This window comes from Camellia sinensis, chromosome 15, assembly GCF_055761805.1.
Source record: "Camellia sinensis isolate YWXY chromosome 15, ASM5576180v1, whole genome shotgun sequence".
Classification (NCBI taxonomy): Eukaryota; Viridiplantae; Streptophyta; class Magnoliopsida; order Ericales; family Theaceae; genus Camellia; species Camellia sinensis.
Genome location: NC_138975.1, coordinates 28,424,799 through 28,447,015, shown reverse-complemented (window position 1 = coordinate 28,447,015; position 22,217 = coordinate 28,424,799). Strand labels below are relative to the sequence as shown.

The 22,217-nt window shown below is 32.4% G+C and overlaps 2 protein-coding genes and 1 long non-coding RNA gene across 3 annotated transcripts; 1 reads left to right on the top strand and 2 right to left on the bottom strand.

The window, feature by feature from the left end:
- The first annotated feature begins 891 nt into the window (after window positions 1-891).
- On the top strand, window positions 892-8,793 carry LOC114312857 (peptide deformylase 1A, chloroplastic). The gene is made up of 4 exons (XM_028259148.2): window positions 892-1,406; window positions 2,804-2,893; window positions 2,970-3,037; window positions 8,369-8,793. The coding sequence occupies exons 1-4, from the start codon at window positions 963-965 to the stop codon at window positions 8,607-8,609; spliced, it is 843 nt and encodes a 280-aa protein (XP_028114949.2). The 5' UTR covers window positions 892-962; the 3' UTR covers window positions 8,610-8,793.
- LOC145812718 (uncharacterized) lies at window positions 3,372-5,011 on the bottom strand. Its single transcript, XR_014356210.1, has 2 exons — window positions 4,845-5,011; window positions 3,372-3,666 (listed from the first exon to the last, which is right to left on the bottom strand). It is a non-coding gene; the product is annotated as an uncharacterized LOC145812718 (long non-coding RNA).
- Window positions 8,794-9,769: 976 nt separating the features above from the next.
- On the bottom strand, window positions 9,770-14,576 carry LOC114312856 (Pectin lyase-like superfamily protein). Its single transcript, XM_028259146.2, has 9 exons — window positions 14,234-14,576; window positions 13,425-13,556; window positions 13,112-13,282; window positions 12,586-12,606; window positions 12,233-12,440; window positions 11,439-11,520; window positions 11,249-11,357; window positions 11,018-11,134; window positions 9,770-10,277 (listed from the first exon to the last, which is right to left on the bottom strand). Exons 1-9 carry the CDS (start codon window positions 14,468-14,470, stop codon window positions 9,996-9,998), a joined length of 1,359 nt encoding a protein of 452 aa, XP_028114947.2. The 5' UTR covers window positions 14,471-14,576; the 3' UTR covers window positions 9,770-9,995.
- Between the last annotated feature and the right edge of the window lie 7,641 nt (window positions 14,577-22,217).

Sequence of the window (22,217 nt, the reverse complement as noted above, 5' to 3'; positions counted from 1 at the left end):
CATTTTAGTTGAAAATAGATAAAAATATTATTTTATTTTTATGCACATGACAAACAAATTATTGACGAAATAAAAAAAAAAAAAACTGAGAAGGGAAAGGAGAGAAAATTCTAGAGCCTACTGAACTTGACTGACTCGTATAGGTCTGCAAATCATTTCAAACAAAAGACGCAGGCCCAGCCCAAGACCAAGCAGAAGCATGGGTTGTGGGTTCGCAGGCTCAAGCCCAAGCCAAACCCAAGCATTGCCCTGTCAAGTCCATACCTTTCATCTTTTTTTGGGTAAACAACATTTTGGATTTTTTTGTTTGATAATTTTTCACTTTTGGTTCTACACTTTTTATATTTTATTTTTTTTCATATTTTAAAAATTAATTTATGTTTAAAATTAGATAGAAAATACATATTGACAATAACTTGACATAAAAATAATAAATTATATATAATATGAAAACTCAAATTGTAATAGAATAATATATTTTTTATATTATATAAAAGTTAGCTAATATTTTTTATCTAATTTTATACCAAAGTTAATTTTAAAAGTAATAGAGAAAGATTTGAAACACGAAGGAGAAACCCCCTCTCCCCCTCCCAAAAAAAAAAAATTAAGCATTAAAGTAAAAAAGGCAATTTTTAAGTGTATAAATACATATTATATATATTTATATAAGTTCTTATAAATATATGTGTATTAATTCATAAAATAATATAAATTTTTACAAAATACATAAGTTAATCTATAAAATATTAAAAAATTACTTATAAATATTTATAAGAATTTATATAATTTTATAAAATAGCTTTTGTATATTAATAAAAACTTATGCATGTGGATATGGTATGCACACGAAAACACATACCAAAACACTTCCCAATTAAAAAAATGGGGCAAAGAGTAATTTACCCAATTTTTATCAGGACAGAGAAAGACAGTAGAGAGCAGAACATATAGTAGTGATAATGGAGAGCATTCAACGATTCACTCACCATCTCCTTCCCATGCCCATCTCCAGAAAATGCTTCAAAACCCCAACAAACATTCCATTTCAGAGAACGCCACTAACCCGCTCTCACCAAACCCGAAATACCATCTTTAAATCCGAATTCTATTCCCCTAAACCCATTTTCAATGTTGGGTTGATAACAAGAACAAGAAGAAGAAATCACAGCTCTCCTTCAACAGCTCAGGCCGGTTGGTTTCTGGGTTTAGGAGGAAAAAGGCAGCAGATGCTTCCCGAGATTGTGAAGGCCGGTGACCCGGTTCTTCACGAGCCGGCCCGAGAAGTCCCGCAAGAAGAAATCGGGTCGGATAAGATCCAGGAGATTATTGATGATATGGTGATGGTGATGAGAAAAGCACCTGGTGTTGGTCTTGCTGCTCCCCAGATTGGTGTCCCCTTGAAGGTTTGTTTGAATTTGCAAAATTACCCATCAATCAAAATTCTCTGTTCAATGCATTCACTGTGTATACCTTTTGAGCATGTTTGTTTGTACGCACTGGATAAGGGTATTGTAATCTATCATACGGTTAGTTGTGATACATTGTCCCAGATTATTTGGTTGGAAGATTTGTGCTTAGGTTTGTTTGGTCATGGATAAATGTTAAAAGGCTATTTTATCTTTGTAATTTATAATTTTTATTTAATATATAATTGTAAATTTATAATTTATAATTTAACAACACTAAGTTTTTTTAATTTATATGGTCATAATTTTTAATTTATTATTTTTAATTAAATTAAATTTATATTTTTATCTTTTATTTAATATATAATTTTAAATTAACAACACTAAAAAAATAATTTTATTTAATATATAAATTTAATTTTTTAACAACACTAAAAAAATTTAATTTATAAGACTATAATTTTTAATTTATTATTTTTAATTAAATTTAATTTATAATTTATATTTTTTATTTAATATATAATTTTATATTAACAACACTAAAAAATTAATTTATAAATGTTCAAAAAACTATTTTACCTTTTTCTAATTATTTATTAAGTAATAGTATAAGGGTAAACTGGACATTTCACAAATTAGTCTCGTGGAATACCAATCCTATGGAAATAATCCCACCCCCAGGATACAATAATCCCTCGTATGAGGACTAATAGTCCAGAGAGACTATTAGTCCGGAGTAAAAAAATTGAACCAAACAAGTCCAATCCATGGCCCAATCCTTTAAAACAAACACCACATTTGTGCTTTAATGGAAAATGCCGCATTGCTATATTGGAGTTAAAAGAATTACGCTCCACTTGGATGGATGCAAAAAAAAAAAAATTTGTTTTTTTTTTTTTTTTTTTTTTTGTAAAAAGAAACTAAAGGAGAAGATAAATTAGAGATAGAAGACAAGTTTTTATTAGGATCCTTGTAGAGCTAGGAACACTGATCCATTTGTGTAACAAAAACAAATTCCTAACAAAAAACATTTTTCATGGTCAACAAAAATATATATATATATATTTGGGTGAAAAATAAAATTTTACGAATGTCACCACATTACTACAACCCTAGCCACAGCCGCCGTCACTTCACCACCACTAAATTTAAGATGAAGCTCTCAAATCCAATCTTGAAATCTATTTTTAAATTAACAAATCTAAATTCAAGCTATTTTTGTTGGAATGAGTAGTGTCAAATTCTTTCATTTCAAATCCATAAATCCAAACACAATCTTAGATTTAGAAGTGGTATTTTCCAGCTAGTTTGCACATGTACTATTTTTGCCAATGTGATCACTTTTTACAAGATTGTGTCTCTAGCCATCATGCAGAGCTGGTTTTGAATAACAGATAATTGTTTTGGAAGATACAAAAGAATATATCAGCTATGCTCCAAAGGAAGAAACTAAAGCACAAGACCGACGTCCTTTTGATCTTCTGGTATGTTGCTAACATTTGAAATTGTACATTTTCAGTTGTAAGTGCTGTAGTATAGTTTATCAATTCTTTAACACAGGTTATTGTAAACCCAAAGCTTCAAAAGAAGAGCAACAAAAGTGCATTATTTTTTGAAGGGTGCCTAAGGTAATACGCGGGATACTTCTTATGTTGGAATTTCTTCTTCTTATCAGGAATGTGTTAACCCTTCATTGCTCTTTATTTTGTCCATGACTTATGCTCGTTGTTTGTTTTGGCATAGAGTAAAAATTGGATATTGTGTTGACAACATTTTCAAAGGATGGGTTTAGCCATGAAGAGCTCTAAAAGTAAAGTTAGATGACTTCTTTTTAACTTGGTTTCCATATGTCCCTTGTAACACCCCAATAATTTTAAACCATTTTATAATTACCAATTCTTCATTATTGTCCAATTTCCTGGTATAAAGTGGAAATTAAGGAAAATAAAGACAACATTCTCATGAATCATAACGGTCCTCTTTCTCCTTGGGTTTTCTCTCATAAAATTTCATTATGGTATTACATCCGTTATGTGCAAATAAACGATACAAGGTAATTCAAGAAATAAAAGATATACAACAAAATACCCTAAGGGCTTACACCTTTCAAGGCTAGGGCCTTGATTACGAATAAGTGAAACTCTTTTCCAGAAAAGTAAGCTCGGTAACTGTAAGCACATGAACATCTAAGAAGCTTCAATGCTCCATCAAAAGTCTCCACAAGATCACCAGTAGAGTGGAATCACATTATCAAGACCTGAAATTTGTTTGTCATGGTAGGAATGAGCTATGATGCCCAGTAGAAATACATTTAACAATGTATGTAAATGTTTGATGCCATTATAATCATGTCAATGCAAATGCCGTGCTAAAATCCATTGTTTGCCCTTTTAAAAGAATGATGCTCAATGCACTTTTGTAAATCAAATCCAAAGTAAGACACAAGGCAATAAATATGCGTTAGAATCCCAAGTAAGAGTCACAATACATATATATACTGATTTTATATCAAAATAGTCTCACATTTACCGGCTCAAACTTGGAAAGACAGTTGGGCACCTAAAATACACGTTTTCCCACATTCTCCGGCCTCAAGCATGGAAAGGGCAATTGGGCACCTTGAAAACAATCCTTTCTCACATTCGTCATAGACAGGCCAATTGGGCACCTTGATTCCCCATGCAGGTTACCAACACAATACACAACTCAAATTCCAAAACTGACCCCTCTACCTTGATTACTACGCCATTTACCCCTTTTCCAAGATCCATCACTTAAAAAAACAAAATCAAATGTCATCTCGAGTCAAAATCATGTGATGTAAATGTGATGCATGAGTTTTTGCAAATATTTTATTTTGCCTAAGGTTCAATTCAACTATACAAGAAGAAATCAACAATTTAACACGCAACTGAAATAATCACAATTGACATAACTCAATAATCTTCGTCATCAACAACAATCTTAAAAGAAATCCATACTTTGTGTAGTTCCCATATTTCTAAGTGTTTCACTCAACTCAACTTCCATAATTCCTCAATAGCATCGTCATAGATCAAAAATTTATACAACTCCAATATTACCAAAGAATATCAACTTCCATTTCAACATAAAACATCAATTAGTTTCAATAATCTCTTAAAACAAAAATCTAAAATCTAGGGTTTCAAGAAAATTGAGGGTTTCCTCATTTCTTTCACAAAATCTTCAAATCATTGATCATCAATCATCAATATGTTAAAACATTCAAAACATTTCAAAACTTGAGTGAAAATCTCATTTTACACATCAATATCATTTAAGTCAACAATCTCTAGCTCATACATAACTATAAGTAAGGAAATACCACAATCACATCAAAACATAGATATACAAAATTAAAGGTATTCCTTGAAGACCCAAACTTCTGCGGCAACAAAATCATGATCAACTTACATCCAAACGTAGCTCTCGACAAGATCTAACTTTTTCCCTCAAGAACTAGGGGTAGATTTAGCCTCTAGGTAGATGAAACCCAAGCTTGAAGCTCTCAACAATGGTGGAGAGAGAGAGAGAGAGAGAGAGAGAGTGACGGTGAGAGAGGAAGAAAAATAGAGAAAAGTAAGGAAAGAGAGAGAAGATGCTTCTATTTATAGTGGGGGGACATAATAGGTGGTGGGGTCCAAGAATACACAAAATATAAAGTTAAAAATCCCAAAAAGTGGGGCCCAAAACGTGGCTGGAAGTTCTAGAGTTTCTGTTAAGTGTCGACACCTTGAAGGGTAGTGTCAACACCTGCGTATAGGGCTACGAAAGAAAAGGTTCAAAACAGGTAAGGTGTCAACACCAAACTCTCCCAGTGTCGACCCCAGAAAGCATAATGCACTAAGATCTAATTCTAGGCCTGATGGTGTCGACACCCAGAGAGGGCGGTGTTGACCCTAAGAAGCGGAATGTTACACAAGAAAGACAAGGTTGCTGATGTCGACCCCAGGAGCTTAGTATCGACACCCAAAACAAATTTCTAAGGTTCTACAGCATAATTTCGAAAAGTCTGAACGTGATTAAACCTCCTAACCAAAGTATAGATCGAATTCCTCACTCAATCAACATCAACATACACCAAACAAGGGATTTCAATAACAAATAATGGAGTTAATTGTATTCCCAAAGGCCTATACCTAATAAGTGTTGCATCCCTTGAATATATGATCTTTTGGAGGCAAACTGTTATCAGCTTCTACTTATAAATTTATATATATATTTTAAAAATGGGTAAGCTTAGTTAGGTTTCTAGGAAAAAGGGAGGAATATAGAGGAGATACACGATCAACTCACCTGTATTTGCCAAGAACATCTAAGAGTATGCATCCACATTGGGTGGCATACCCAGCCTTAGGAAACAAGATTCATCCATGTATACGATTGCCTCTAGTTTGTTGGTGTTGAAGTAATATTTTATTTATGTTCCAACTTCCATATAAAAATGAATTATTTTGAAGCTTTGTCATTGTTGCTTTCTTATTTTATTTTCGAAAGTAAGAAAGAGAGAGGCGCGCCCACACATTGGATTTAACTTTCCATATTCGATTGCGAATCATCAAGGTCTAGATTTAGTAGTAAATTGTTTTTTTTTCTCGTATGTGATTGAATTCCATTTTTATGTTCAAGGGACATATCAAGGGACTATGGAAATCGAAATGACCAAATCTGAATAACCCACATATTGGCAAAATAGACCAATTCGCTAAACTTGGAGTCGCTACCTAATTTTTATGGGAAAACTACCCTTAAATCCATATTAATTTTGGCCACTGATTAGTCATCACCAAAAATCTTGGCTTTGAAGTTTAGGTACAAAAGGGGAAGGTCACCTAACCTACCATCCATGATCTGTTACTTAAACTAGAATGCTTCCATTATTGCAACAAGAAACTTTCTAAGAAGGGAATGGAAAGTTTCCTAAAATGAATTTTTTTTCTGAAATTTGATATAGCACAACCTCCAAACATGCTGTTGTCTCAAATAAACACACACAGCAAAAACATTATGGAAACAGTTAATCAAGAAAAACGGAAGTAAAAATATGTAAGAAAGGGAGGACTTGGCCAAATCTTCAACACAACAAGATTAGGTAAACGAACGCATGATTCTAGATGTTCCAATTAATGCAAACACACATGATATGTGCCTAAAGATTCGGTACCATACTAAACATGTCATAAATATGCCAAAATCATACTTTTCATGAATGATGAAGCGAATAAATAAAGCCAATAACTGATTTAGATGAATGAAAATATGAATAAAACCGAACCCTAAATTATCAGTCATACTATAAGGCCTAAACTAGATGTACAAAATGATTACAAATAAATACTAGCCATTATCAAATACTAGAAACATGATTGCAAAGCAAACAAAATCAATAAATCTTAGGGAAAAAAAGGAACTAACTGCTTTTTTGTTAAATCAACCAAAGAAATCCAAGAAAAACTGAAAAGAAAAGGCCCCTAGGTGCTTCCCTCAGGCAATTAGACTCCCAAAGCTTAGTTTAGGCACTCCAATTACCCAAAGACAACCTCTGATTTTTATGGTTTAAGTGGATTTCGAAATTAGGGTTAAGAAGATAGTGTATTGGGGCGACAGTTCTATATTTGAAGTTCGCTCTCCAAAACTAGTGAATGAAGGGTTGTATTTATAGGCCAAGGTGTTTGGAGAGTAAATGATATACACCTGGTGTGCAATATACATCTTCTGCATTAGTCAGCTAGTTCTTTTAACTATTGGTGTCCCTTTTCCTTTTTGGCCCCCGTCAGGCCGGTGTGGGGGTGGGGGAATGAAAATGTCTAGCAATGGCTGCAACTAGACATGAAATGTTAAAACATTCCAAAATTTTTAGATAAAAGTTTGTATCATGATTAGCGAGAGAGTAAAAGAAAATGTGGGAAAGAGGGAAAAAAAAAAAAAACTCAATTTTTTTCACTTTTCTTTAGAGTGAAAGTTGTAGAAATTGCTAGAAATTTAAGCTGTGTTTGGTTGTGATTTCAAAATGTGATTCAACGTGGTAGTTTGAGTATGGTGTTTGGATGGAGCTGTGGAATTAATTTTCCACAGCTCTGCGAAACGCTCTGTTTGTTCTGTCAAAACCGAGCACGTGTTTCAATTTTTTTATTCAAAACGGGACGTCCGGCTGGTTGACCGGAATAGTGATTTTTTTTTTTTTTTTTTGCAATTGATATATAATCGAAAAAAATATTTTCTAGAATTTTTAAAATTTTTTGTGCTTTAAAATAATTTTGAGTTGTATGAGTTGTAAATTTTTCTATCAAATTTCAAATGTCACATCAATAATTCCCCACTCAAATCAAAACTATTTTCAAAACTCTTTACCAAACAAATTTTCTACACTCAAATCATAATTCCACAACACACAAACTCAAAATACAACTCATACTCTCAAATCACATTTACAAAACTCTACCAAACGCTACCTTAAGTTTCCTGTACAACTATCTTTTGCTTGTGAAGTTCCCTTTCCGTTTCTTGCACACCAAAGAAAAAGGTCAAGACTTGATGTAGATTCCCATTTTCTCATAAAATTTTTATTTAATCAAATGCATACAAGAAAATAAATTTGTCTCTTATTTTCTTTTCTTTCACTTCACTTTGTACCGTCATTCTCTTCCTAATCAAACAGACCTTAAGGTCACATTTGGATATGGATTTGAAATGAAGGGATTTGACATCATTCTTTCAAGGAGTATAGCTTTTATAGTTTTGGCCAAAAAACCACTATAAGTTGTCTCGTCATTCTCTCTATTTTTCTGCATATTTTTTAATAAAAAGTCAAAAAGTCAACTAAAATAGCCAATTCCCAAACGGGGCCGCAATATAGCTTTCAAGAATGGATTTGAGAGCTTTAGATTGATGGATTTGATCCCTTTCTATTTTTTGTGTTGCGATGATTTATTATGCAGTGTTGATGGATTCAGAGCAATGGTGGAACGATACCTTGAAGTTGAGGTAACGGGTTTGGGTCGTGATGGCCAGCCAATCAAGGTTGATGCTTCAGGCTGGCAGGCCCGCATTTTACAGCACGAATGTGATCATTTGGATGGAACTCTCTACGTTGACAAGATGGTCCCAAGAACATTTAGGACCGTAAAGAACCTCGACTTACCTCTTCCAATTGGGTCCCCCAAGCTGGGCGTTCTTTAGCAGTCGTTCATTTTCGACAGAATTTTTTGGGTGAATTATTTCCGACAAAATGTTGCTTCTGATGAAATCAATATCAAACTTCAGTGTTTAATGTAGACCATGTACTATGACATCCCAATATGGTTTGTGTTCCTTTTGTAATCCAGATATATAAATAAAAAGTTCCAAGACTGTCTTGTGCCAATTTGCATTGTTGTTGGTGTTGTTGTTTTATTTATTTGTTATTTTTAAATGTAGAAGAAAGCATCTGTTTCTATTTTCTTCTAGATAACTGGAGCTAGAAAGATACTGAATCTCATATGATGTGATTAACTTCTTTTTCTTCAAAATGCTGCCCAGGGTTTCACTTCCACTCTCTCAGTAGAAGATGCTAAATCCAGTAAACTTGTTTTGGTGAGTTTTGGATTATTGAGCTTTGTTTAATAGGCACTTTGACCATATTCTGTTTGGTAAATTATCATCATACACCATAAACAAATGCTTTATTATCTATTCTATGGAGGTTGACTTTTTAATTATTTTAGTCTGAGATTAAAAAGCCTCATTTGAGTTATACTTTTTTGGTTTTTTTGATTTTTATGAGAAAAAAAATAAAATGATTATAATTTAAATATGACATTTTGTCTTATTGATTTTTGTTTTTTTGTAGCGGGTTGTTTTGAAAAGTAGGTTAAAAACTAACTTTTTAGCTTTTTTTTGAAAAAAAAAATATGTAAAAAAATAAAAAAGAGTCCATAAAATTGTTGACTGATTAATAAAAATGTTACATTCAGTAAATAGCTGCTAATCAATTTTCAAAGCTAACCCATATTTTCCATCAGCAAAGCAAACTATCACAAATTTGAACATAAAATTATACATGCATAGCGTGTGCACCCGTCACTAGTTCCATCATGATATCTACAACATGATTTTTCACAACAAAAGTGAATTATCAGAAGCAAAATTTCAAACTGATTCACACTCTACTATCTCTATTATGCCAAACCAGCTCTCTATCACATGCTGCTCAACCCAGTCCTTTGCACTCTGTGAATCTCACTTTGAGAAAGTGATGACAGTAGACACATCTATAATGGCATTGGATTTAGTAATTTCTTTTGTTAAACTTAATTGTTACATAAAAAATAAAAATAATTTTTTTCAGGATGACTTGCAAATTAGATAAATACACATTTATAAATGATAATTGAAGTACAATTACATCAATATACACGTGAAATTAAAGAAATTATATACAACAATTATCACAGCATGAAGAACTCAATATTGACCGCCACTGCCATGATCTGTAACGTTTATATGGACTGCATATCGCTATGCATAACTGCAACAGGCGTGTTTAATTGAATTGAAATTTACTCATCTAAAAATGCATAATCATCGTTAAATGGACTGAAGAACAGAGCTAGAAGGAACTTTCAGCCCAATGTAGGTTTCATCGGATGCGAAGCAAGGAGGGGGGTTTATTAGACCTGAACACGAGCCTTGAGCTTCCCAACAAAAGGAACTTGTAGATCCACCAGAGTACGAGTCAAGTTGAATATCCTCTAAATATAAACTTTCACATGGGAAGGTATCACTGCAAGCAAATTTTATAGCTTCCTCTGTTGCCGATGTTCCTTTTATGGCCATGAAGGATATATCCTCAACTTTAACAGCCAAAGTCTGCATTGTCATGGGATAATAGGACTATCAAATTTCCTTTACAGTTATAAATATTCAACATTTTGTGTTATGGACAACTTTCCTCAGAACACATGTTAATAGCATTTGCGAAACAAGTTGAGTGTGTCCAGATGCTGATGAAGAACAAACGTAAACTTTGTATGTTCATAATTTACTATATTTGAAGCTAGGAAGATGTTTAGACGAATGAGGTGCTTAGGTACCATTTAGAAACTTTTACAATCTATTATCATTGTTTACAGAAAACATTGAACATGTTTATGTTTATTTTTGATAAAACAAAAACAAAAAACCTATTTGGCACACGTGTTCGAAAAACAAGTGAGAAAGGTGGCCGTTAGGAGGTGATGGCAAAAGTTGGTTGTCAATGGCTGAAGATGATGACCAAAGGTGGTGGTTGGCCACTGGAGGTAGTTTCTGGTAAGTGAGTTCTTGTTTCCCGTTTTCAAAATTTTGGTAAATATAAACATAAAAGTTATCAAACAGGCTCTTCATTTTGTATTTTTTTAAAACACATGAAGACATAGCAAGTCATTTCCCTTAATATGAAGAGTTGGATCTAACAAAAAGTATGTTTTCTTGTGCTCAAAACAGAGGAGAAGGGTGGCCTAAGTTTTGCAAAAGATAAAGCAATTGATTTTACTTGTTCTTTCTCTAAGTAATTGATTTTATTTCTCAACTTAACACTATACAAGAAAACTTAGGTGTGGGTCATATACCTGGTTTTCACATGGAATGGGTGAGTCGCAATAAAATTGATCTATTATTATGGGATTCGAGACATTTTCCATCCACACATTCTGAAAAGCAATCTTCGTGGCAAAACCACTACCTCCCTAATGAAGAAACATCAGCAGAGTGAGAATCGGGTTACGTGGTTAATCAACAATAAATTCACTTCTTATAATAATATTTTTAAGAAAGAAAGACTGCATGATGCAGAAGATTACCTGCCACGTTTTGATCCTCACCCCATTTTCAGTGTTAGACAGAAATGCTCCATCAACACTTACATTGTGCACTTCCACCAATGAGCTTGACTTTCCCAAGCTTCCAATACTAACAGATGAAAATCATCATTATTCAAGTTACTCACAGTGCACATGGCTGTAAATAACTGAGGGTCATGTTCATACTTACCTTATACCATGGCCTGGTCCACAGGAAATGTTTCTGATTCGGATACTCGAAGAATTGCCGACTATAGAGATGCAGTCATCTCCTGAAGCAAGTTTATACAAAAATATCAATTTGATGAAATTTCACAGTTTTATTCAAGAAACGACAACTCTGTATAACCTCTCTCTTTTTTCTTTTTTTTATTGGTTATCTCCATGGATAGATTGGTTTCAAGAACAGAAGAGGAAAAGAAATTAAGGTCAAATACAGAAATATTTAAACTAGCCATTCCAAAATTGTCAAATCTTAGCCATTCCAACTTCAAAGAAATGAAAATAGAGCATTTCAATATTTTTTTTTTGTCCTCAACTACTACATAGAATATTAAACTTTTCTCCTTGGCCATTAGTTGCAATATTTCCCTCCATCACTAACCTATGTTTCTCTCTGCTGCATATGATCCTTAAAAATATGTTACTTATAGAGCTGAAATTGCATTTCATTTCTTTTCCTATGAAGTCCTGTTTATGTTCATGTTGTGGGTGCCTTTATAATACCAAGCTCCACATAACCAACTCAACCCTTTATTGGAATTGAACTGATAAACTCTGAAACACCAAGTAATCATCAGAAAAGTTTGGTGCACATTGAAAATATCAATAAACAAGAAAAACATGGTATAGAATTTCCTTTCTTCCTCGGTGAAATATTGCATCAACACATAACCCTTCAAACATAACAAGTATTAACTGCGTGCAATTTTAAGAACAGAACAATTGCGATTGAGCAGTCAATATTTCTAGGAGTCAACTAACCTGTTCTAACAATACTTTCCTTGACTTCAACAAGAGTAGATGCGCTAATGTGGATACCATCAGTGTTGGGGCTAGACCCAGGTGCCAGCACTTTTAGACGTGATGCTGCAACACGAACACAGCTAGTAAATGCCAAGTGCATTTGTTGACTGTTTACCATCATAAGATTCCTGATTCTCAAATTCTTGCATCTATGAAAAGTCAAGGCCTGCAGTTTAATCGATTTAACAAATCAAGATCAGGAAAACCATTGAGTGGAGGTAATATCTTTATGATCACAATAGCAAAGCAAAGATAGATGAAGCAGATCCATGGAATCGACTGCAGTGCCTGGAGAACAAAGCAGCACTAACCGTAGGAGCATGTCGACATGGCTGCCAAAATAAGGGTGGAGGCAAGTTAGTTTAAAATATCAGACAGAGGGAAAAAATTACAAAGAAACTAAGAAGCACAGTCACTTCTATGAAGTTCTAAAAAGGTAACATGTCATGTCCAATACTAACATAACACAACACTCGTTAGACACTTCCCAACACTTAAGACACATAAAAGACATTACAAGTTTGAATAAAAATTACTTGGAGTCTAATAATAAAACAAAAAAAATGTAAATTTATACATATTCTCCTCCTTCAAATTTTAAAAATTATCATTTGACTTAAATATTCATATATATGACATATAAGTATTTATTTTTATATATGACACATAACAAATATATATAATTATATATTTTGCATGTGTCCCCCACATGGCGTGTCCTACATTTTTTTGAAAATTTTGGTGCGGGCATGTCCATGTCGTGTCTGTATTATGTCACATATCCATGTATGTCCTTAGCAAAAAAATATGTCAAGGATGCAAGACAGCAAGCAATACATTTGTTTTGTTGATCTTGCAAGACTGAGACCACCATTCCTGTCCCATCCCATCAATTATCCCCCCTCCTTCTACAGTCAGGTGGTTCACCCCATGGAAATAGAGCCACTTACGTGGATTCAAGCCATCCCAGACATCAGGATCTTTGGGAGCAACGATAGTTCCAGAGATCTATAGAAATTGCAACACCAATCAACTGATTAAATCAAAAATCCACAGGCCAATATTTCACAAATGACTGGTTGTATACATTTCTAAGTAGAAGTGAGTTTTTAGGAAAATGCTGTTAAGTAATTTAATGTTTGGCTCATACCCTCAATGTTATCTTTGATCGGCAAGGGCCACCAAAATCAATAGGTCGGACCAGGTAGGTGTGTCCCACTGGAACTACTATTTTTGGTCGTGATGATAAAGAACAAGCAACCTTCCAAACATCTTTGAGAGCCTGAAAGCATAAGCATAGCATGACATCAGGAGATGGTTTCATTTCAACAGTTCCTAAGATTAATAATAATAAATAAATAAATAATTACCTTTCTCTTCATTTGGTTGGTAAGAAGACAAAAGGAAAGAAAAATTGTAATGTTACATTGTTTTTATAAGCCTTTTATTAAACAAAATGGCTCAAGTGGGCAAACAAAACTATTATCTTATAGTAAGGTATCCTAAAACCTTATAGTTCAATTTGTAGCGAGGTTACGCTTACAATTTGTTTTGGTAAAGTTACACATTTTGTGCATATGATATGCACCACACTATAGCATTTCTCATTTCAAAAACAAAAACAATAAAAGTTCGAAAACACCATCATTTTAATTTTGTGCAAAAATAGTTTTCAAAAATTAAAAAAACAACTAAAATCTAAAAAATTGATTATCTAATAACAAATTCCTGGAAAGCAGTTTTTGAAAAATTAAAACACCAAACAAAAACACAACCAAACAATACAGATTACAGTTCATAAAATATGATTTTCATTGTCAAATTCAGACCATCCATTTCTAAATCAGACCACAAGCATAATTAACAGCTTGAAATGCAGTAGTTACATAGGATACATCTATATCCATACATATAAACAGAGAGCTAGAAGAAGTAGAACAAGTTTTGGGTATGTAATACCTCAGTGTCATCGTTGAAATTATGGCCTTTTGCACCATAATCAGTGACATAGAGAACTTTTTTCGATCTGGGTCGGTGTCTAAAACCCCCAGAGTGTGGGAGCTGTATCAGTGAATCAAACCCCTCAACATTTGTGAAATTTGAGAACAAATACATGTAATATATACAACAAATAATGGTAAGAGTTGAAGATGAAGAAGAAGAATTAGAAGCAGAGGAAGAGCTCAGCTTGCCCATTGTCTCACACTGTTCCACAGGCTGGAAAGGGGAGAGAGAGAGTGATCTTCGGATAATTCAGTTTGGACTGTGGAGATGTTCAAATCATTTTTATTTTGCGGGAATTAGGCTATGTGTGGCACAGGATTTGAGTTTATTTTAGTCATAAAAAAATTGGTAAATTATAAATACATTTATTTAAATTTATTTAAATTATAAATTATTTTATGTGATTTTAAAAATTACATTATGTCCTTTAAGATTTTTGATTTCATAATAAATAGGTCATTTTATTAATAAATTATCAAGTTAATTAACAATTTTTAATAATGTTAAAATTTTATTTCAATTAATAATTCAGATAATTTTATAATTGTATAGGTGAATAGTTAGAAATTTTACTTTTTCAATTAATTCTCTTAAATAAAATTTTTTGACGTGGAGGTATTTGCAATTTTCCAAACCACAGAAGCAATTCGTATTTTAAGCAAACCTCAGGGGTTGTATTTGTAATTTATCTTTAAAAAATTAATAAAACAAAATATCACATCTAAACTATAATGATTCATTCACAAAAGTCAAAAAAATTAAAAAGTTCATTCCAAATAAGTTTTTTTAGCCTCAGACTAAAATAGTCAAAAAAAATTATAAAAAAAACCAAAAAGTCAATCCACATCTCAAACGAAGGCTTAGTTAACAATTAGGCAGTTTAAAAAAAACAACTGTGAAAGAGACCCCACATGTGCATGACCCCCCGCAACCCCCCACTCTCATCCCAACCACTCATAATGCGGGGTCCGCACATACATAAGTGGACCTCACACACACATCAAGGACCAAGATCAAATTGGAAGTTATGAAACCCCCAAAAACAAGTCCCAAACATTTCTGGAAAAAAAAATATACAAATATCGAAGGGTGCAAGTAAGGCCTGGTTTGGCATGTCTTGAAAAAGACAAAAAGTCAAAAAAATACTTAAAAATCATGTTGATCAGATATCGCTAATTATATGATCAAATCAGTTTTGTATAAAAAAAAATGGATGGTGTTATAGTTAACTGGTGAACAAAAACTAATCCGATCAATGTGATTTTGATATCCGATCAATATGATTTTTTACAGGCATATAGTACTCGAAGAATTCTACATATTGAACAGTTCAGATTATCAAAATGGGAGTCGTGGTAGACCCCACGAGTCGAACAGTACAATCCAAATAATTGCCCGCGAAGGAGGCAATCATATCCTTATATCCTACTCTGCCCCGAAAAAGGTGTCGTACAGTCTATTACACTTACTTCTCCTATACACTTATTTATACAATTTTTTATTACACATTTTTTCGTAAAAAAATAAAAAATTAACCCAAATATCCATCTTTTTTTCCTCAACTTTTTAGTCAAAAAAGACAAAAAAATACATTTATTTAGGACACCCCAAAACAACCCTTTGCATTTGACAAATTTTCACTTGTACAACCAAACATATTTATTTGCAACCCCTCATATTTATAATTTTTTTTTAATGCTCCACTGTCAAGTAATTTCTCCTTTTATTTTTAATTTTTGGCACATGGTTTTGTCTTTTTAATTTTTTTCTAATTTTATAAAGATTTGATAAAAGCTAAATGGGGAATCAATTTTTTTTAATAAAAAAAATTGGATCAAGAAATTAAGAGAATCGGTGATGCAATAAGTGAAGGAAGAATGTTAGGTAAATTGAAAATATAAATAATTGAAAATTAATTGAATGTAAGTAAGACATATATCCATAAAAATTGTGCAAAACAGCACAATTCTCATTTTGTAGTTGCTTGCATTTCATTCATTTGAAATTATGTTTTAAATTTTTTATTTTTAGTAATTTTTTTTATTATTGTTAAAAAATTGACGTGTGAAGTAAATATTAAAAAAGTTATTTTTTGTTATTAAAAAAGTTCAGGTAATGTTTGGAATATTTTTATCTTTATTAAATTTTTTTATTTAATAAAATTTTTACTATTTTTATTTTTTGAAATTTTAAATTTCTAAATTTTTCTAGACTATCAAATTTGAAAAATTAAAAAAATACTAAAAACAAATAAGTTCAGGAAAATATATATATATATATATAAAATAAAATAAAAAGACTTTTTAGCACTTGCTATGGTGGATTTTGTTAAAAAATAAAAAATAAATAAATAATCTTCACCTAAATCCCTTTTTTTTATTTTTTATTGCGGTTTATAAAATAAAAAAAAATCTTCACCTAAATCCCTTTTTTTTTATTTTTTATTGCTTAACTAAAAAGTAAAATTTCTAGTAAAAATCAAACAAAAATATAGAGTACATATAAAATAAAATAATTTTAATGTTAATTAGTACACTGACAAATTGAATCAGGTCTAAAATAGTTAATAAGTCAAAACACCTAATCACATCACTATTTTTATTTTTTTTACATCTTTTTGTAAACAACTTGTTAATTTTTAAATATAAGTTTCATATTTCATTCATTTATAAATTTGTATGATTACTTTGTCTCTCCCTCATGCTCCACATTATATTCTTTATTTTTGTTTGTTCTCGTTCATCTTCTCAACTATAAATCCTATTTTTGCTCCGGTATAGAGTACTATCACCACTGTTTGTTTTGTCTTCCTTGATAACGGGTTTAAAGTTTCAACCTCTCGAGAGCGAGAGAGCTGCAAAGTCTTGTATAACAAGTTCCATAGCTAGGCTACCAAATCCAACTAATAGACAATCTTAAAATGGCCCTACATGAGATGAGAAAGATCGTAAAGTGACCGTAAATACCCTATTGTTAGAGAGATAATCCAAGAGATTCCTCTTATATATGTCATCTACCTACTTCCATGCAATATGCATGACTATTTTTTAACACGATTGATTACTTTTTTTTATGTGAAAAGTGAAGTGTCTAAAGACATGGTAGATTATGTTTTGTGTACCATATCCAATAATTAAGCACAATTATTAACTTAAGTTATGCTCTCATATATTTCAAAAATAGGTCATCTTTTATGCTATGATTTCAATTTATTTAGTTAATTAGTTGAGATACTTGTTCCTTCTATATAAGCTAGAATTAATTGTCAAAATGAAAATACAAAAAAAAGAAATTATGTTTGAAAAAAGTGTAACTTTTCTATTTTAAATCAGATAAATCTTCAAATTTTTCATTTTTAAGCCCTCAATTGGAGTTTTAGTCTTAAATTTAAAATTAGGTACTATTTTCTTCTTCTTCTTTTTTTTTTCTTTTTTTTTTTTCTTTTTTTTTGTGTTTTGCCCTCTTTAACTCTTTATTTTTTGGGGCACTTATCAATTAGTCCTATTAATTAGACTTGTTTACCTGCAGATTCTGACTGATAAATTTATTTATAAAAACAAGAGAGGCTAATAAATTTATTATTTGATAAATTTATCAATAGAACTTAATGGATAATAAGTCCCAAAAGTATGATATATCGATAATTTACCTTTAGTTTTTAGCGTATAATTGAAATTTCATTTCTATTGTCTTTTGACATTGTTTTGATAAAAGTGAACATAGTGAAATTTTGTGAACTTTTTTGTCACAATCCAAACCCGCCCCTATAGGTTTAGTGTTGTAACCGGTCAGTAATCCTTGGATTACCAAAGGCCTCTGAACAGATTATGACATAATAAGGGGCTGCGAAAGCAAATATATAAAAACATACTAGTATTGAGTTGTGCTGACGTACATAGGACGGAATTTCAAAACTTTTATATACATGCACGTGACGTCATAATGCAGCAGTCTTACGTCACCCGCTAATACAGATAAAACAAAAGTGGGACTTAACCTAAAGTACAGATAAACAAAAAACTTGTTCATATACCAAAAGAAATCAAGTCTTATACATTCACAAAACATGACCACATGACTTTCAGAATTTCCTCGGGAGGCACAAGGGTTGGCCAACAAAACAAGCTCCAGGCGATCATCATTGAGCCTAGTCACACGCCTGATCACCTACATACATAATATAAATAGTGAGCGGAAGTCCAGTGAATAATAACAAAGTAAAGGGTTTAAATTGAATGAAGTCCCATATCAGATTCGGAAATCAGAGTTCATGTTAGAAATAGATTCATATTCTTATTCTTGTTCAACTCATATATACAGAAATCAGAGTTCATACTTAATCATACGTAGTACATCCATTAACGCTAACAAAACAGATACAGATCAGATACAGAATAGATGGTGTTTATGTATAACTAGTTCCATAAAGGAACCTCCGAATCTGGGTAACAGATAACAGATATACTGAGCTCCATAATTGAGCCTCCGGTACGGATAACAGATAGTAGGCATATTAAGTTCCAAAATGGAACCTCCGATACCAGGTAACAGCTAACAGATATCATATAATGCTAAGGATGCTACGAATACATTTTAGAAATTGGACAATCATTCATTGTATAGAACATTACATTTCAGAAAACAGATTTTATTTCATCATATAGAAAATAAATAAAGTTGAACATAGCTTTACTAAGGTATTACTCATAGATGGCTCCGAAAGCAGACAGATAGAGCAGACAAATCAGATAACTTAGGGAGCGTGACCTACACAAACATAATAGATACACAGATTGACATACACACTTGGATAGCACTTAACTTATTATGTTTCGCTCTTAGTGTGTTTCTACATCTTATCCTCATTATTATATCTTATTCGTGGCCCAGAAATGCCTAGGATATAATGAGGATGCCAAAATAAGATGCAAAACACTTAATCAAATATGCTAAAAACAAGGGCCTTGCTCGAGTGTAACTTCCTTCGCACAAGCGGTCTGCAAACTTTGGAAAAGTACTGGTTGTGTGATTTTTCCACTCGACGGTCGCTCGAGCATGAGACTGAAGTTTTTGCTCAAGCGTAACTCTTGTCGCTTGAGCGGTCTGCAAAAGTGGTTTAACTTCTTGGAGCATGCATTTTACGCTCAAGCCAACTTTTGGTCACTCGAGCAAAAGCGCAAAATAAAAAGGAGTCGCTCGAGCGGTAAGGCAAAATTCTGGAATTTCTAGATTGTTGTTCAAGGTGCAAAACATGAGTTTAAAGCTTCAAACTTGTTCCTTTGGGCCTAAAACTCAAGAAAACATTTAGAAACTTGAAGGATATCATGAATTGAAGATCATTTCGCAAAATCAAGGCCCAAAAGCATGCCAATTATGTAAAATCAACCTTGGTATGTCATGAACACAACATGCATGAAGTGTCTTGGCTTCAAAGCTTCCAAACTTGTTCAAATGAAGAATTAAAGTGCAAAATCACAATGACCTCCTAAAATAGACCAAAAATAAGTTCTTGCATGTAAGAATTTGTTGAAATCGAACCTCAAAATTCATGAATTATGCATGCAATGCATGATTTGATCTTAATTCTAGCTCTTAACCTCAATTCCCATGTTAAACACTTAAACCTCTTGAATCTATGCCTTAGTTGGCTTAATTACATAGCTAAGGGTTAAATTCTTACCTTAGATGCCTTAATTCCCTTGAAATTTAGCAAGTCTTGCTCAATACTACCAAGTTCTTTCAATTTCCCAAGCAATTCCTAGCTTGTTTTCACTTCTCCTCTTGCCTCTCTCTCTCTCTCTCTCTCTCTCTCTCTCTCTCTCTCTCTCTCTCGTTTGTTTTGAGCTCAAAAGAAGAGGGAAAGAAGTGTAAAGTGTATACAAAGTGTTGGGGTGGCCTTATATAGGCTTGATTAGGGAATTAATTAAACTTAACTTAAGTTAATCAAATTGACATTAATTATTCTAATTTAATTTGTTCCGAATCAAATTTCAATTAAACCTATCATAAATTCCTAAAAATTCCAAGTAACACATAAATCAAGTTAATTCCACATTCTATGGCCGATAAGGCCTTCAATTCTCAGAACAAAGCAGAAACACAAACAGATATTTCTACGATAGACAAATAGAAACACAAATAATGCAACACATATGCAAGTAATTCAAAATTCCATCTTAATTACGGATTAGACACTCTTAATCATGGTTTAATAGTTAATCATAGGTCGGGATTGTTACATTTTTTCCCCCTTAAAATCTCATATTCATTATAGATCTTATTTGAAATATTTCAATGAGAAAATTATAAAATTATTTATTTAAAAAAATGAAGATTTGTAAAATTATTTAATTTTAAAGTTTTCAAAAGATTATAAAACTTTAAAACTACTTGTTAAAGTGTTGTTGTAGGTTAAGGAGTATTTTGGTTAGAATTTTGTTTTCTAAATATTAGAGGACTACAACTTGTAGTTTTTTTTTTTTGGTGTGCGCGCGTATGTGCATGCACGCGCGCTTATCTACACTATTGTATAAAGTGCACAACGTTTTAGGTATAAATTTTATAAATATTCTATTTATACAAGATATTTCTCTTAGTACACACCATTGCCTAATTTTGGACAACACCATTATACACTAACAACTAGAGAAATTCTATTTCCATACGCCTTTTTATTTCTGTGCACACACTTAATGAATCAAAATTTTAATGACAATTTTATCATGAAGCAAAATGACCATAATAGATATCAAAACACACACTAAATATGAAATCCTAGTTTTCTCTGTACATATTTTTTAAAAATAATAATTCTCAGTGTACATATTTCGAAAAAAAAAAACTAAAATATAGTTTTTTCATTATTTCCCACTTCCTCTATTGTCTTCCATTACTTGTTACACACTGTATTATCATCTATTGCTTACATAAAATACTCTGATATTGTTTTACTCTAAGTTTATATTCCATTGTTTAAGATTCTTCCTATTTCACAGATTTTCTCAGCAACCAAACAAGAAAACACATACCCATTGATGCAACAATCAACTAATCACTACAACAAAAAGCATTTTTGGTGACACTTTTTAGCAACCAAACAAAAATTTAGTTGCCAAAGATACATAATTGGCAACGGAATATTTATGGTCACTAAAAACTAAACTTTTGGCGACGAATTTATAATTTTGGTTGCTATTGAGTTTAGCACGAAGTGAATTTTTTGTGCAGGAGCACTAAAACTTTTCAGCGACCAATTTAATTTATAGAGATGGAAATTTTAGTCGCTAATTGTATATGTTTGGCGACAAACATTACTTGGTCGCCAAAAATCTGAATAATATTTATGGCAGCCAAATTAATTTGGCTGCCAATAAATTATCTGTCTTTACCCTAATTTTTTGTTGCCAAAAATAGTTGACTAAGTGAATAAACAAACAATTGATCATCACTTCTCCTTCTTATTTTTTCACTCCATTTTAAATGGCACAGCACAAATCCAGTTATGCTCTTCTTCTTCTTCTCTCTCCCTCTCTCTCTCTCTCTCCATCTCACTTTCGCTCTCCAATGCCGCCGAATGCGAGAGGCACAGCAGCGCTGGGCGACAACAGATCGTGACCCTTTTTTTGGGTCGCTACCCTCTTCTCTTCTCTGTCTCTGATATTCTGAATGTAGTCCCTCTCCCTCTCCCTCCCTCTCCCTCTCTCTCTCTCTCTCTCCCTCTTGCTTTCTCGTGCCACTGAATGCCAACGGCACAGTAGCGTTGGGCAGCAGCAAATCACAACCTTCTTTTCGGGTCCCTGTCATCTTCTCTCCTCTGGGCCAAGTGATATTTTGAAAGTATTTTCTTTAAAACTAATTTTTAAAGTTACAAAGGTGAAATGAACTAATTTTCATTTTATTTTTTATTTTGGGCATATTCATGGTTATGTATGTATATGTA